This window comes from Mizuhopecten yessoensis, unplaced genomic scaffold (assembly GCF_002113885.1).
Source record: "Mizuhopecten yessoensis strain PY_sf001 unplaced genomic scaffold, ASM211388v2 scaffold11045, whole genome shotgun sequence".
NCBI lineage: Eukaryota > Metazoa > Mollusca > Bivalvia > Pectinida > Pectinidae > Mizuhopecten > Mizuhopecten yessoensis.
The window spans coordinates 423,410-439,682 of record NW_018408851.1 but is presented as its reverse complement, the minus strand read 5'-3'; the positions used below and the strand labels follow the sequence as shown (position 1 = coordinate 439,682).

Sequence of the window (16,273 nt, the reverse complement as noted above, 5' to 3'; positions counted from 1 at the left end):
TGCATTTCTGAATGTTTCCCATTTAATGGTGGTAGCAATGTGAATTGGTATATAGGCAGGATAATGTACTTTAATTTTGCTTACTCACCTGTATATCCAGGTGTACAGGTACAGGTAAAGTTACCTGCCAGATTACTACAGGTAGACCCTTGTTGACATGGGGAAGGATTACAAGCATCCAAAACAGTCTCACACAGCATTCCAGTGTTCCCTGAGAGAAATGTTGAAAACAAATTATTTTGAAGCATTTTGAATGAAGTAAGATTATAAAATAAGCCTAATTTTCCTAAAAATTGAGTAATAAACAGAAAAACTAAGGAAAATCATGTAAAATTTCGAGAGAAGTTCCGTGTTTGATTACCTGGAGGACAACTACACACTGGTGGACCCCCGACAGTCTCCTGACATGTTCCATTGTTCTGACACGTAGTCACATTACACTCCTTCACGTCAATCTCACAGCGAGTCCCTTCCCAGAAGTCGCCACATATACACAGGAAACTACCAGGCAGATCCACACAGGTGGCACCATTCCGACAGTTCAGGGGGTCCAAACACTCCTTTACATTGACCTCACATTTGTCACCTGTCCATCCAGGTAGACAATCACATCTTTCATCTGCAATAGATCAAACAAAACATATTTTATTCATTACCTGTAGGAGAATGGTTCCTAAATTTATTTATCAAGCCACTGCACATAATCTTGTTATCCAATTGCCATTCCAAATTGAACTCTTCTGGATACCTGTCACAATTTAAATTAATCCTGTTTCGTGTCAACATTTAAATATATATCCCATGACTTGAATAAAAGGTCTGCAGGTTAATTATGACAGCCACAAAAGCTTATTTCATGAACACATTATATTTGAACTTGTCTTAGATACTTTACTTATACATGTACATGCATAAAAGAAACTTTCTAAAGTGTGTACAATTATGATAGACTCAATCAACCCAGTTTATTTTATCAAGTGAAACCCCAAACTGATGGAATCCTTTTTGTTATCCAGAACCAATAATTGACATAGCCTCACTTCTATCATGCAAGAGTGATTAGATCCCTGGCAATGTCAGCACAAACCTCTGCAGTGAAAGCGATGTCATTTCTGGAAAAAATTGCAAGTTAACTCTTTTCCCTAGTAAGGAAATGAGTTATCTTTTCCCAGCCTAAACAGAAATGACCCTACAGTTAGGGAGAATATTTATATCCAATGGTAAACTATATAAGAACATGTACCTTGGAAGGTGTTGTTACACGTTCCTCCGTTGATACAGGTGAGTACACATGAGTTGACCTCAGCTTCACACACCTGTCCAGTGTACCCAGCAACACACGTGCATGTATACCCAGCCTGATCATCTGTAAACTCTACACATGTACCTCCGTTCTGACACGGATCTGATCCACACTCGTACACATCGCCCTCACACGTGTCACCAAGGAAACCAGGTGGGCACTGACAGGTGTAAAAAGGGGACGTGGTGAGGTCCCCTACACAGGTGGCACCATGAAGGCAAGGTGAGGGGTCGCAGTAGTCTGTACGTATCTCACACAGTAGGCCTGCGTAGGCATCCAAACACAGACACACAAACCGATCACCTTCGTCCACACAAGTTCCTCCGTTCTGACAAGGGTTGCTATGGCAATCATCTATGTGTGTCTCACACTGACTTCCTGTCATTCCCACTGGACACTCACACCTGAAAGCCAACAATGTAAAATGTCAAGAATATTAGCTATTTTTTTGGACAACAATAAATGATAAAGGTATAAAAAATATTTCAGAATTGGAAAAATGTCTGAGACGTGAATGACCCATGGCCAGTTGCCATGCAAAATAGTGTCTTTTCTGACTAATTTTTATAAATAGTGACCTCAACCTTTGGTGTCTAGAATACAAACTCATTCTCATAGTTGACCTTTGTCTAAAGTTTGGTCAACTTCTGTTAACAAATGAAGTCACTGGATTGGTTGAGAAATTTCTATAAATTGTAATTGTAACCTTTGCCTTGACTGTGAAATTTTCAAACCTTAACTAATTTGAGGTACTCTTGTATTTGGCCTTTATATAAAGTAATATCTTCACTTTTTTAGCTATGGTTTGTATACCTGTAATTTTGAGTTTGAGTACATGTATATCAGGCTAACTGTATAACTGGAGAAGAAGCGAGGTTCTTAAGAGGAAATTCCATTGTTTGCATACTATACCTGTATCTGTCCACATCATCCACACAAACTTGGAAGTCCCGACAGAGTCCAGGACTGCAGTCATCAATATCTGTCTCACAGGCGGCGCCGGTGTACCCTGAGGTACAGAGACACTGGTATGTGTTGATCGTCACATCGGAGCAGGTCGCTCCGTTCAAGCAAGGGTTGCTCTCGCACTCGTTGATGTCAATCTCACAGTGGGGACCAGTGTAACCTACGGAGGATCATACTACGTCATAACTGGTCACTGGCACTTTATTATAAAACAGTGTTGTATGATACCTTTACAAGGAATATCAACCACAGAAACAGCCATAACTATTACAGCCAACAATTTATGGAAATTTTTTTTAGAGTAGTGCTATATCATTTTAACTCCACCTGCAATTCTGTTTAAACAAGGAAGTTAATAGGCAATTTAGCTTATGTTTAGTTTACAATTATAAAGCAGACAGATAATGCTTAATATTTACACTTCCTGTCATTAAGTTCATATTATTTATTAAAAACAATAATGGATTGTAAAAGAATGTGGCAATTTACAGAGTGGTGGTACTACAATGTGGTGATATTGCTTTAATATACATTGTTATTAATTTATTGAAATATTTTACATGGAAAGTAGTGACTTTTCTGTCACCTTCATCACTGTTCTACTTACCTGGTACACATGTGCAGTTGAAGGCATCAATTTCGTTGTTACAAGTCCCTCCATTACGACAAGGTGAGGAAGCACATTCGTCTATATCTGATTCACACTGCTCACCATGGTAACCAGGTTTACAGTAACAGGTGTAGCCACCTAAAACAACGTTACATACGATTGTCTCAGTTATCTCAGCCAAATGGACATGTTTTAATCAAGTGCTATAAAATTTAACAGATATCAAATGACATTTGAAAAATCCACACTTCAAGATTAATATTTAGCAACTTTTTTTTACAATTGTAGGAGTTCTTGTTTTTCATGAGACACTTGTGTTCTATCTATCGTACAATAATTGCAGAAGTAACAGATATAAAAGGTTTTTTTTCTCCATTTTTTTTAATCCTCTCAACAGCAATATGTTGTCCTCCTTGAATGTAATTAGGTTTTATGAATTGATGAATACTACTAATATAAAAACACTGAAGAAACTTTGTACTTTTATTAGAATAATAAATAACAATATTTGACCTCCTCGATATAAATGTGTATATATTATGAAACAGTACTGTGTACTACCGACTACGAACACTACAATTACTATATATTATATTGCAAATATGTTTCTCTATACATTGTATTGTGAAAGAGAATAAAGTTGAATTGAATTGAATTGAATTGAACACCATTATATGTACTCTTGCCATTAAAACAAAATTGAAAAGAGATATAGTCAGCTATTTCAGAGTACATTATGTGAACAAGCAAGCCATTATACCATAGATATGCCATTCCACAGAAGATTTGTTTGACAATGTATACAAACAGCTTTCAATGGACACCTCAATCCAGACATATTGATCATATCTAATAGATATCTTGTGATGCAGACAGAGTTGGTAATGCTCATACGAAAACCAATCAGAAAAATATCTTTAAAAAAAATCAATCTTTTCGTACATGTAAGTGTTCTGATGCAATTTCCGCTGCAAAGTTTCAACAATTCCGTAGCCAAATTGTCGTATAGTTTTTCAAAATTGGTCTCACCATAAAAGTGCATATTGGTGAAGAAAAAGTATATTGGTTTAATATATCAATATCGAAGGTTCAGACCTAACTGTCAATAATGGAATTTCTAACCAGCACAAATATAAAATGTTTTACAGGATTATGGAAGCTATCTATACTTTGGCTGTAGAATCCCCTTAGGTCTGGTAATGTACACTGAAGTGATTGAGTCCGCCCTACATGTGCTGGGCTAAGACTTGCAAGTCCCCTCTAGACCTGGTTATATTACATTTAAGAGAATGAACCTGCTCTATAGTCTCCACTGCTCTATTGATGGGACAATTAAGTGCATGCAATATGTCTATAAAATCGCCTCCCTGCATGTCCAATCTAACAGTGGATTCTATAAGACTGGGGAAATATAAGGTCCTTAATGGCTTTCTGGTAGAGAACGCTGCATGCTATATATCACTGCAGTTTATGAGAAGAACACATACATGTACATGTAGCATGCACATAGAGATTCACCTGATAGTATAGTGTAAATTGTCTAACTGTATGGCCTCACACAGCGGTGCTGAAAGGCTCCATACCATCAATGTGGTTGTAGAGTATATCGCTCACCCAGCACTATACATATACATGAGTTACGTTTCAAGAGAAATGTATACTTTTGTGTTTACTTGCCTGCAGAATCAATAATAAATTCAAATATTTTGTAAATATATATTCAGATACAATGAAATAAGGGATGTACAGCTACTGCTATTCCTTTTGCGAATTTAAATCATTTCATTAATGACTCGAAAAACAATTGTGAATGCATGGTTTCATGAAACAATGTACTAATACCACTATCAGTGTTTTAAGTTGTGAGATAGTGGTTTGAATTTTGATATGTGTACCAAGATATTTGTTTGCACCTGGTGCAAAATGTTATGTTCTACCAGGTGTATAGAAACAGTGACCTTGACTTTAGGCCTTTGAACCTAAAATAAAACAATCCCAAGCTAGCATTTTTGGTAAGGAAGCAGGGTAAGTATGTATTATTTTGGGGAGCCAATATTTATTTACAGTTACAGCAACCTCGACCTCTGACCTGCATACCTGAAAAGCAATCACCGAGCAAGGAACCAGTTTAGTAAGTATCAGCATTATTAGCCCTGAGGAACTCAATCTATTGAGCAGAGACCAATTTTTATTTATAGTAAGTGAACTTTACTTTTGACCTCTTGATCAAAACGCAATTCTAAGCATGTAATTTCTGTAAGGAAGCAATGCATGAAGTATGAGTGTCACAGATCAGCAGGAATTTGAACTATGTACTATGAACTTTGAACTACATAGAGACAAATTTTCCATTCCTGTAACAGTGACTTCTACCTTTGAAATCTTTTAAATTGATGTCAGTGTATATAGTTTAAATAGATTTGACCCACAGGAATTCAACTTTCTGTGTGAAATGGAAGTCACATAGACAGCATGACGAACGTAATAACAGTTCCTCCTCTTGTCTTGGTTGAGGTGAAAAAAAATATTAAGAAAAAAATTCAGCGATTCGTAATGCGAGTGTAAGATGTTTATATTGTGTATGGGTCCTAATAGAGTTTCTCATTACAAAATTGTATTTTGGGTTGTTGGTGATTGTTCTAGACAGATGTCATGGAATTTTCATTGGAAGACACAATATTCAGACATAACTGATTCTATAACATCACAATTTTGAACTCTGTATTTCTGACCTTAAGCTTTTGCTTACCCGTGGGGTTGTCCACACACAGAGCATTCTGTCCACATGGGTTCCTACTGCAGCTCCTGACCACAGCCTCACACCTGTCCCCGATGAAACCATCCACACAAGTACAGGTGAACCCCTCCACACCTTCGTGGCAGGTACCACCAAACAGGCACGGACTACTTAGGCAGGGGTCAAGAAGTGTGTCACACTCAGCACCTGTTGCACCTGTGGAGCAAATATAACATAGTAATATTCTTTCATATTTACCTTTGTATCCATTTTTTATGTTCAAAATATGGAACAAACAAATTTGGAAAAATAACAAGCTAGTGGACTCACAATGGTTTAACCCTCTCTTCCCATCCACAGTATATGATATGGTGTATTCAGCATAAGAAACAATTTTCAATATGTCAAAAACTACCTTCAATTTGTACATTACAATGATTTGACAAATGACCTCTTGCCTTGACCTTTAACCCTTTGTTGTACATACCCAAGGACGTTGTGTGACACATCCTCTTGTTTAAGTCCTTACATCTATGAATTTTATTAATGAAATCTTGAGCAGATACTGAATTTATGGGTGGGAAATCATTGCCATAACTTAAACTATAAAAACATGCCATATAATGACCTTGACCTTTGATCGTACGGGACACAATCTTGACATAATACCAGGTATTACCACACTGATGAAATTTCATAAGAACAGCTTTGGTTGATCAGATTTTGTACAATTTTGATGAATTGAATTTTGATGCCTTACTTTGACCTTTGGAGTAACCTTTAGTGACACAACATCTTGTCATGATATACACATCTATGAAGTTTCATAATAAACCTTGAAGATTATTGACAGGATAAGCTGATAATTGAGATACATACACTTATGGTCAGACAAATGGATGAACAAAAATAACTATAATCACCCACAAACATTAGTAACAACAGAAAGCTGATATATAGCTGGTAGGCATTTTCTTCTCTTCAAAAAAATAAATCAAAAATCAAAATCCATAAAAGAAGCAGTCTGAAGACAATCTCATAATACATGATATAAGCAATTACAATTCCTAGGCATCTTCTAGTGACAGGCAATTCTCCTTCTATCATGCTACGGGGAGTTACAGCAATGGAAGATACTGATGCTGGTTGTCAAAGAACACAGGTGGGTAGCTGTCGTCATGCCATCCACAAACCATAAATCATCATCCATCATCAATATTTTCTGATATATTTCTCTGGTTTTGGGAATACTTCTAACTTTATAATGGATAAGACCTACGTGTCAGCACAGCAGCAGGTCTAACCAGACTTGTACATACAATATAGTATCTGGTCCAGCACTTTTTATTGCTATTTCCTCGATAAATCCTGTATCAAAAATGCAGTCTTGAACAATTCAAGTCATCATACATGCGTCTATCAAAAATACTCAAATATGATTGTTATAGAGATAGATTTTCTTGAAAACTGGTTATTAAATCATGATGATAGATTGCTTTCTAAACAGAAGCAAAAGGAAAAGTATATCACCACTAAAGCTAGATGCAAAAACAAAGTATTGAGGAGAAAAGTATATCACCACTAAAGCTAGATGCAAAAACAAAGTATCAAGGAGAAAAGTATATCACCCCTAAAGCTAGATACAAAAACAAGGCATGGAGGGGAAAAGTATATCACCCCTAAAGCTAGATACAAAACCAAAGTATCGAGGAGCAAAGTATATCATCACTAAAGGTAGATACAAAAACAAGTTATTGAGGAGAAAAGAATATCACCATGCACTAAAGCTAGATGCAAAAACAAAGTATTGATGAGAAAAGTATATCACCCCTAAAGCTAGATACAAAACCAAAGTATCGAGGAGAAAAGCATATCATCACTAAAGCTAGAAACAAAAACAAAGTATCGAGGAGAAAAGTCTATCACCACTAAAGCTAGATAAAAAAACAAAGTATCGAGGAGAAAAGTATACCATCACTAAAGCTAGAAACAAAAACAAAGTATTGAGTAGAAAAGTATATCACCATGCACTAAAGCTAGATGCAAAAACAAAGTATCGAGGAGAAAAGCATATCATCACTAAAGCTATATACAAAAACAAAGTATTGAGGAGAAAAGAATATCACCATGCACTAAAGCTAGATGCAAAAACAAAGTATCGAGGAGAAAAGTATATCACCACTAAAGCTAGATGCAAAAACAAAGTATCGAGGACAACACTAATAACAATCATCAATATAGTTAGAAGCAAAAAGAAATCATCAAGAATTTTGACAGAGGAAAACATATGAACAAATTCATATATCTGTATCCTGCTTCAACAGCAAATCTTCCTGAGTTGAGAAATGCTTGAATGTTCTTATATAATCACAGATTCCTATTCATCTTCAACATGTATATCACGGCCAGTGTACATTTATTGCTGTTGTTGGACTAAATTATACTGTATTCTTATGTGGCTTTTGATTAAAAATGTCAGGATCCCTGTCCCATACACTCTGATTTTTCTTGTATACATTAATCGTCTCTAAATTTTGACTTGGATATAACTGTAGCACAGTTGGACTAGGACACTAATTATTATCTGTTGACCAGGTAGTTCAGTGGGTGAGAGTGACAGTATAACAATCTGAGGTCCAGGGTTCCAGTGCTGGTATAGCCCTGCTGGATTACACTCAGTACACTGTTGTTGTTGACCAGGTAGTTCAGTGGGTGAGAGTGACAGTATAACAATCTGAGGTCCAGGGTTCCAGTGCTGGTGTAGCCATGCTGGATTACACTCAGTACACTGTTGTTGTTGACCAGGTAGTTCAGTGGGTGAGAGTGACAGTATAACAATCTGAGGTCCAGGGTTCCAGTGCTGGTGTAGCCATGCTGGATTACACTCAGTACACTGTTGTTGTTGACCAGGTAGTTCAGTGGGTGAGAGTGACAGTATAACAATCTGAGGTCCAGGGTTCCAGTGCTGGTGTAGCCATGCTGGATTACACTCAGTACACTGTTGTTGTTGACCAGGTAGTTCAGTGGGTGAGAGTGACAGTATAACAATCTGAGGTCCAGGGTTCCAGTGCTGGTGTAGCCATGCTGGATTACACTCAGTACACTGTTGTTGTTGACCAGGTAGTTCAGTGGGTGAGAGTGACAGTATAACAATCTGAGGTCCAGGGTTCCAGTGCTGGTGTAGCCATGCTGGATTACACTCAGTACACTGTTGTTGTTGACCAGGTAGTTCAGTGGGTGAGAGTGACAGTATAACAATCTGAGGTCCAGGGTTCCAGTGCTGGTGTAGCCATGCTGGATTACACTCAGTACACTGTTGTTGTTGACCAGGTAGTTCAGTGGGTGAGAGTGACAGTATAACAATCTGAGGTCCAGGGTTCCAGTGCTGGTGTAGCCATGCTGGATTACACTCAGTACACTGTTGTTGTTGACCAGGTAGTTCAGTGGGTGAGAGTGACAGTATAACAATCTGAGGTCCAGGGTTCCAGTGCTGGTGTAGCCATGCTGGATTACACTCAGTACACTGTTGTTGTTGACCAGGTAGTTCAGTGGGTGAGAGTGACAGTATAACAATCTGAGGTCCAGGGTTCCAGTGCTGGTGTAGCCATGCTGGATTACACTCAGTACACTGTTGTTGTTGACCAGGTAGTTCAGTGGGTGAGAGTGACAGTATAACAATCTGAGGTCCAGGGTTCCAGTGCTGGTGTAGCCATGCTGGATTACACTCAGTACACTGTTGTTGTTGACCAGGTAGTTCAGTGGGTGAGAGTGACAGTATAACAATCTGAGGTCCAGGGTTCCAGTGCTGGTGTAGCCATGCTGGATTACACTCAGTACACTGTTGTTGTTGACCAGGTAGTTCAGTGGGTGAGAGTGACAGTATAACAATCTGAGGTCCAGGGTTCCAGTGCTGGTGTAGCCATGCTGGATTACACTCAGTACACTGTTGTTGTTGACCAGGTAGTTCAGTGGGTGAGAGTGACAGTATAACAATCTGAGGTCCAGGGTTCCAGTGCTGGTGTAGCCATGCTGGATTACACTCAGTACACTGTTGTTGTTGACCAGGTAGTTCAGTGGGTGAGAGTGACAGTATAACAATCTGAGGTCCAGGGTTCCAGTGCTGGTGTAGCCATGCTGGATTACACTCAGTACACTGTTGTTGTTGACCAGGTAGTTCAGTGGGTGAGAGTGACAGTATAACAATCTGAGGTCCAGGGTTCCAGTCCTGGTGTAGCCATGCTGGATTACACTCAGTACACTGTTGTTGTTGACCTGGTAGTTCAGTGGGTGAGAGTGACAGTATAACAATCTGAGGTCCAGGGTTCCAGTCCTGGTGTAGCCATGCTGGATTACACTCAGTACACTGTTGTTGTTGACCTGGTAGTTCAGTGGGTGAGAGTGACAGTATAACAATCTGAGGTCCAGGGTTCCAGTCCTGGTGTAGCCATGCTGGATTACACTCAGTACACTGTTGTTGTTGACCTGGTAGTTCAGTGGGTGAGAGTGACAGTATAACAATCTGAGGTCCAGGGTTCCAGTCCTGGTGTAGCCATGCTGGATTACACTCAGTACACTGTTGTTGTTGACCTGGTAGTTCAGTGGGTGAGAGTGACAGTATAACAATCTGAGGTCCAGGGTTCCAGTCCTGGTGTAGCCATGCTGGATTACACTCAGTACACTGTTGTTGTTGACCTGGTAGTTCAGTGGGTGAGAGTGACAGTATAACAATCTGAGGTCCAGGGTTCCAGTCCTGGTGTAGCCATGCTGGATTACACTCAGTACACTGTTGTTGTTGACCTGGTAGTTCAGTGGGTGAGAGTGACAGTATAACAATCTGAGGTCCAGGGTTCCAGTCCTGGTGTAGCCATGCTGGATTACACTCAGTACACTGTTGTTGTTGACCTGGTAGTTCAGTGGGTGAGAGTGACAGTATAACAATCTGAGGTCCAGGGTTCCAGTCCTGGTGTAGCCATGCTGGATTACACTCAGTACACTGTTGTTGTTGACCTGGTAGTTCAGTGGGTGATAGTGACAGTATAACAATCTGAGGTCCAGGGTTCCAGTCCTGGTGTAGCCATGCTGGATTACACTCAGTACACTGTTGTTGTTGACCTGGTAGTTCAGTGGGTGAGAGTGACAGTATAACAATCTGAGGTCCAGGGTTCCAGTCCTGGTGTAGCCATGCTGGATTACACTCAGTACACTGTTGTTGTTGACCACATTTTGTTTAATTCACCTTTGTTATTTTTAGTAAAAGTCCTGCAAGGTATGTTTTTTTCAGAAAAGATTTATTAAAGCTATAGTCATGCTGGAAAATAGTTTTCAATGGATTAGTAAAATATTTGGCAAAAGCATGGGGAATATTAAGTCTAAAATACCCAATTATAGTAGACCCTAGCTCAGTTTAAAAGATCGTGTTGAGCTCAGTTTTTTCACTAATCACAGCAACGTAATTCATTTGACTTAATTTTTCGCAAGGAAATTTGCAAGGAGATTCTATCACAAAATCTCAGGCACTATTTGACAATGGACATAGCAATTCGGACATTGAAATAATTAAGTGTGAATATTAAGTGATTTATGGGGCTGCTGTTAAAGAAATGAATTACCTGTGAGGCAGGTACAAGTGTAGGCTCCATAGGTGTTCTGGCACTTCCCATACGGCTCACACGGTGGGGTAGTCTGGGTACACTCATTGATATCCTCCTGACACGTCAAACCAGAGAAGGTTGAGGGGCAGCGGCACACAGCCCCGTTACATACCCCGCCGTTCTGACAGACAGGACAGGGGATAACTGTTTCACAGTTGTCTCCAGAGTAGCTGAAAGTTTAAAAATATCATAAGAAGATAACATTTTAACAAATGTCAATAAAGGATACAAAGTCTGAATTAAAGGAGTACAACAGTCAACATGTACCTCTGGCGGCCATCTTGTTCTACTAAACTCTTCGAAAATGAAACATACACAACTAGATCTCAAGGGAAATTTACATAATTTTATGAACTTAAGAAAAACATCTTTCTAGTAATTCTCCATAAAACATTAACAAACTTGAACTCAATCAAAAGCCAATATGGTAGCCTGGTGGCCACCTTGTTCATTAGTCTCCAAATGAAACAAGTGTAACCTATATATGAAATATGAAAAGATCTGTCCTGCTCTTCTTGAGAAATAGCAATACTATATAGTTGTTTCATGCCTTATCAGTCAACAGTCAAAACTATTTTCCCTCAGAGTTGGGACCCACCAGATGAACTGTTTCTCGAGGCCGAGTGCCGAGCGAGCACTGGTTCATCATTTGACCAGTCAACAGTTTTACGGTAGCACACATTAGCTATAGTTCGTTTGGTGAATTGTCGAAATTGATTAATATGCATTTATATAGCGAGTCAGGTAACAACTAGAGCTGTTTAAGGAAGGACGAAGGGGTGGGCATAAATTATGCCCTGGACAACACAGTGTTAATGTAACAAACAGATGGCAATGGACAGCAACATACATATATACACAAATCACAAGTCTAGACAAGGTGGGCTAGGAATATTATCAAACAAACCCCAGCTGTAGCCTATTCAACAATTTGTTATTTTTTTTTCTTTTTCTTTCTGTAAATACATATTTTAGGAGGTTTACAAGAAAACTGCCAGGGGCAATGTATCCTTCTGATAAGCTCTGAGCAACATTTGTTGTTTAAACATACAGAGTATGTATGATTTCCATCAGGCAATGGGGCTATGCTAATGTAAGTATAGTTTGCTGTTCCTTTTAATACTGAAAATTCTTTCCTCATCTTTCGGTTCTAGACAATTCTATTTTTAGTACATTAACTTCAGCCTTTAAAAAAACACATTCAAAATGAATAGGATTATTCCTCTCCTTTAGGGCAACCAACTTTGACCTTTGTGGAATCATTTGTTCTGAATTCAGAAAAGGGACAAACATTCTATATTCAGTAAGAGTGACCTGGATCTTTGATGTACACTGCCCAAAAACGATAGTCTTTTTCCTCTTCCCGAGGTACAACGCAGACAAGCAAAATGCAATTTTAATGACAATGTCCTTGACCTTTGACGAACCATGGCAGATCGAGCGTTCTTTTATGTCTTCCCTTTGCGAAACCCAAATACCAAGCTTGAGTTCTGTACAATAGTTTATTCTAAATTAAGCATCCAGACATGTAATTTATTAAGTGAAATTCTACTTTCAGTAATTTTGACCTTGACCCTTGACTACCTATGCCTATAATAAGGTTCTTTTTCTCTAGGGCAACTCACAAAATGCATCTGAGCTTTGTGTGATCAGTTGCACTGAAATAAGTATCTAGATAGTAAACTCTATTATTAGTAACAGTGACCTTGACCTTTGACAGATAATTCCTAAAATTCATGGGGTTCTTCCTCTTTCATAGGACAATTTAACTCATATACAAAGTCTTAGCTTTGTGCATCATTTAATCTGAAATAAGGATCTGAACCAGATTTTTTTTATTTACAGTATAAGGGACCTTTCCCTTTGACAAATCACATGCAAATTCAATTTGGTTCTCCTTCTTTGCTAAAACATTAACCCACATATATTAGGTTCAAGTATTATGTGATCTATCTTTTTGATGTTACCATCTGGACAGGTAATTTGTTCTGTGAAATTCTGTTTTTAATGACAGTGACCTTGACCTCCCATGCCTAAAATCAAAGGGCAACTCACATACAAAGTCTTAACTTTGGGAGACTACTAATTTTGAAGCTATAATCTGGACAAGAAAATTATATTTTTAATAACCTTCAAATGGACCCATCAGCATTCGATGCTGTGTCATTAAGTCTAGAAAAATATTGTGTTTCGGGTTCAACTCTAAAAAACACTTCAGGTCAGTAGGTAGGTGAATATTTTTTATTTTATTGCATAGTGGTGATATAGAACATTAGGATAATGCCTTCGACAGTGTTTGTCTAACATTGGCTCAAAAACATTGAGCAGGCTGCCAAAAGGTAGGACTGCTAGGGAAACCATAAAAACACAATTTATTTTCAAGAGGAATGACTAGCTGAATGCTTTGCAGTTCATAAAATTTGTCTCAAGACCAATTGAGGTTTATACCCCATAAACCTCAGCAAAATGGGATTCTATCCTTAAATGAGCTTTAATACTGTGAAAGTGTCTTATGAATAAGATGTTTGCTCTTCAATTCACACTTCAAGCTTTAAGGTTGAGTGTACATTAAAGATAGCAATGTACCTCGCTCCACTGCCGGCTGACACTCAACCCTCCCTCTTAGTCCCCTGTGACCACACAGTATGATTACACTGTGTTACCGCTGATGGGGAGACACAGTTTATTGCCAGTTGGTCGGTGTCACAAATGGCGCTTACAAATTAAGGTTTTGCCATAAAATTGCCCCTGGCTATTGTAATAGTAGCAGAGCTCTTCCCTACACTATTGACACATCTCGTCCTAGGCAATGGGTTAGTTAGCTCTTCCCTTCACTATTGACACATCTCGTCCAAGGCAATGGGTTAGTTATCTATCACGAGGCAGACATCTCCAGGGTGTTTAGCTTCTCTTTACTTTGGGATAGGCATCAGTTGTTTACCGTACTCAATTAATACTGTTTCTCTCCATATCTTCCCATAATTGCATTCTTCCTAACCCAAGTTTTCAATATTTACCGACTTTCCAAATTTCTCATGGGGAAGAAAACATGTGGCTGAGCATACAGATGTCCATAAGTTGCTAACAATGACCTGTACTTAACTAATGACATTGTTATTTTACTGAAGTTTTAGCAAAAGCAAATGCCAGACGGCTTTCTGCTGATTTCAAAAAGTAAACAAGATAATCTGATTACAAATTGGTACTATGGTGTACATTCCTATATCAAAGTGATGGCACAAACAGCTAGGCAGGTTTTGGTTTGAATAAATATGCAGGGAGTTTTAAGTAATATCATTGAAAACTGAAGTAAGGAATGCATGCACAAGCCAGTTCTCCCATCATGTATAGATTCTGTAACTTTGACCTTGACCTTGAATTGAGGAATAGAAGTCCAGAATACTAAGGTGGGATGCAATTGTATCATGATGCTTTATGCAAGGGATTGAACAATTTAATCTAGTTCCTGCGTGGGAACTAGCCAAATAATGTTAACAGACGAACAAGTTGAACAAAATGACAGGTAAAACCAATATATTCCTCTAAAGGTGGGTGTAATGTGTTTCATAATGAGAGTGAAAGATCAAAATTTGGAAAATTACTTACATAAGACTAATGTATACTGGGAAGTTTTTGCCGAGTCAAACTTTCACCCTTCCCAATGAAATCAATTTTAATATCACCTCTCATATTTAATTACTATATATGTTTTGTTGTTAACTTATAATTAATTATGAAAATGATGAGCAACAACACCACTGAATCCAGTACAAAATGTGATGCTTGATTTACATCCTACATGCTGCCATTTTTTTTTTATCTTTTATATTTGTTTTATTTTCAAAAGAGTTTTTTCAATACAGTGACAATAATAATGGATCAGTAATTCATTCAGATCATATAATAACCTATTTGTCACCAATCATCTTTCATATCAACATTCATACCATAAAAATTATGCCAAAAGAAATTTGTATCACTAAAGACTGAATATGGATAGGTATTATTTCATTTAATATCACATTGTATTGCTATAAGGAAGAAGGAAGGATAAAAGGAGAGAAAGAGAAGCTGGTAAGAAATAAAAAAGGGGAAAGAAGAAAAGATAAAGACAGATATCAGAACAAGCATGTCAGGGAAGAAAGTCACAACAGAGCTAGATACTTATTAAAGTTAAGTAACAGAATTGTTACTGAATAATTAAGATATCAGCCTAAATCATGTCAGGTTTTAGGCAAAATCAACTGATTTCATCCATTTTTTCCATTCTTTTAAAACAAATTGTAGACAAGGATCACTTTTACCATATGAAATATATTTTTGAACCACATAGTTTTCTTTTATTACATTAGCTAGAGCCATAACAGAGAGAGTACCATGGAAGAAGAACTTCATTATCAATGCGATTGTAAATGCCTGTGTTATTTACCAAACCAAAAAACAATGTTTCTTCATTAATATGTAATGTAATTGTTAGTGCAACCTCATCACATTCCCATAACATATGCACGATTGACTCCCTTTCTCTATTACAGAAATTACAATTAGGATGGTTTGATAAGCCTATTTTATGTGCATAACAAGAGGCCCAATGGGCCTGCATCGCTCACCTGGTATAAATATCACACTTGTAACCTTAAAAGTGATCTAAAATAAAGCTACAGGCAAAATAAAATATCAGTATTTATGATTAAAATTCATTCAAAAGAACCTGTTATTTTTTTTTTAAACATTTCACCCCTGTGATTGAAAATCGAACACAGTCATTATGTTGAACAAATTTAATAGCCTTTCATCTCAGGATGCAACTTGCAAAGTATCAACATCCTGGGACCCATGGTTATTCAGAAGAGGTCGTTTAAAGATTTTAAACAAATTTGACCCCTGTGACCTTGAATATAAGTCAAAGTCATTCACTTTAACAAACATAGTAGTCCTTGATCCCAGCATGCTACTGACTAAATATCAACATCCTAAGCCTTTTGGTTATTCAGAACAAGTTGTTT

The 16,273-nt window shown here is 37.8% G+C and overlaps 1 protein-coding gene across 2 annotated transcripts in view; it reads right to left on the bottom strand.

The window, feature by feature from the left end:
* LOC110464969 (protein crumbs homolog 1-like) overlaps positions 1-16,273 on the bottom strand; it is an 80,172-nt gene that overhangs the window by 15,813 nt on the left and 48,086 nt on the right. For both annotated transcript variants that reach the window (XM_021520492.1, XM_021520493.1), the window contains 7 exons: positions 11,226-11,437; positions 5,629-5,832; positions 2,877-3,017; positions 2,216-2,429; positions 1,244-1,707; positions 362-619; positions 89-211 (listed from right to left, as the gene is read on the bottom strand). In XM_021520492.1, coding sequence (XP_021376167.1) covers positions 89-211; positions 362-619; positions 1,244-1,707; positions 2,216-2,429; positions 2,877-3,017; positions 5,629-5,832; positions 11,226-11,437 — 1,616 coding nt within the window. The remainder of the gene's footprint in view (positions 1-88; positions 212-361; positions 620-1,243; positions 1,708-2,215; positions 2,430-2,876; positions 3,018-5,628; positions 5,833-11,225; positions 11,438-16,273) is intronic.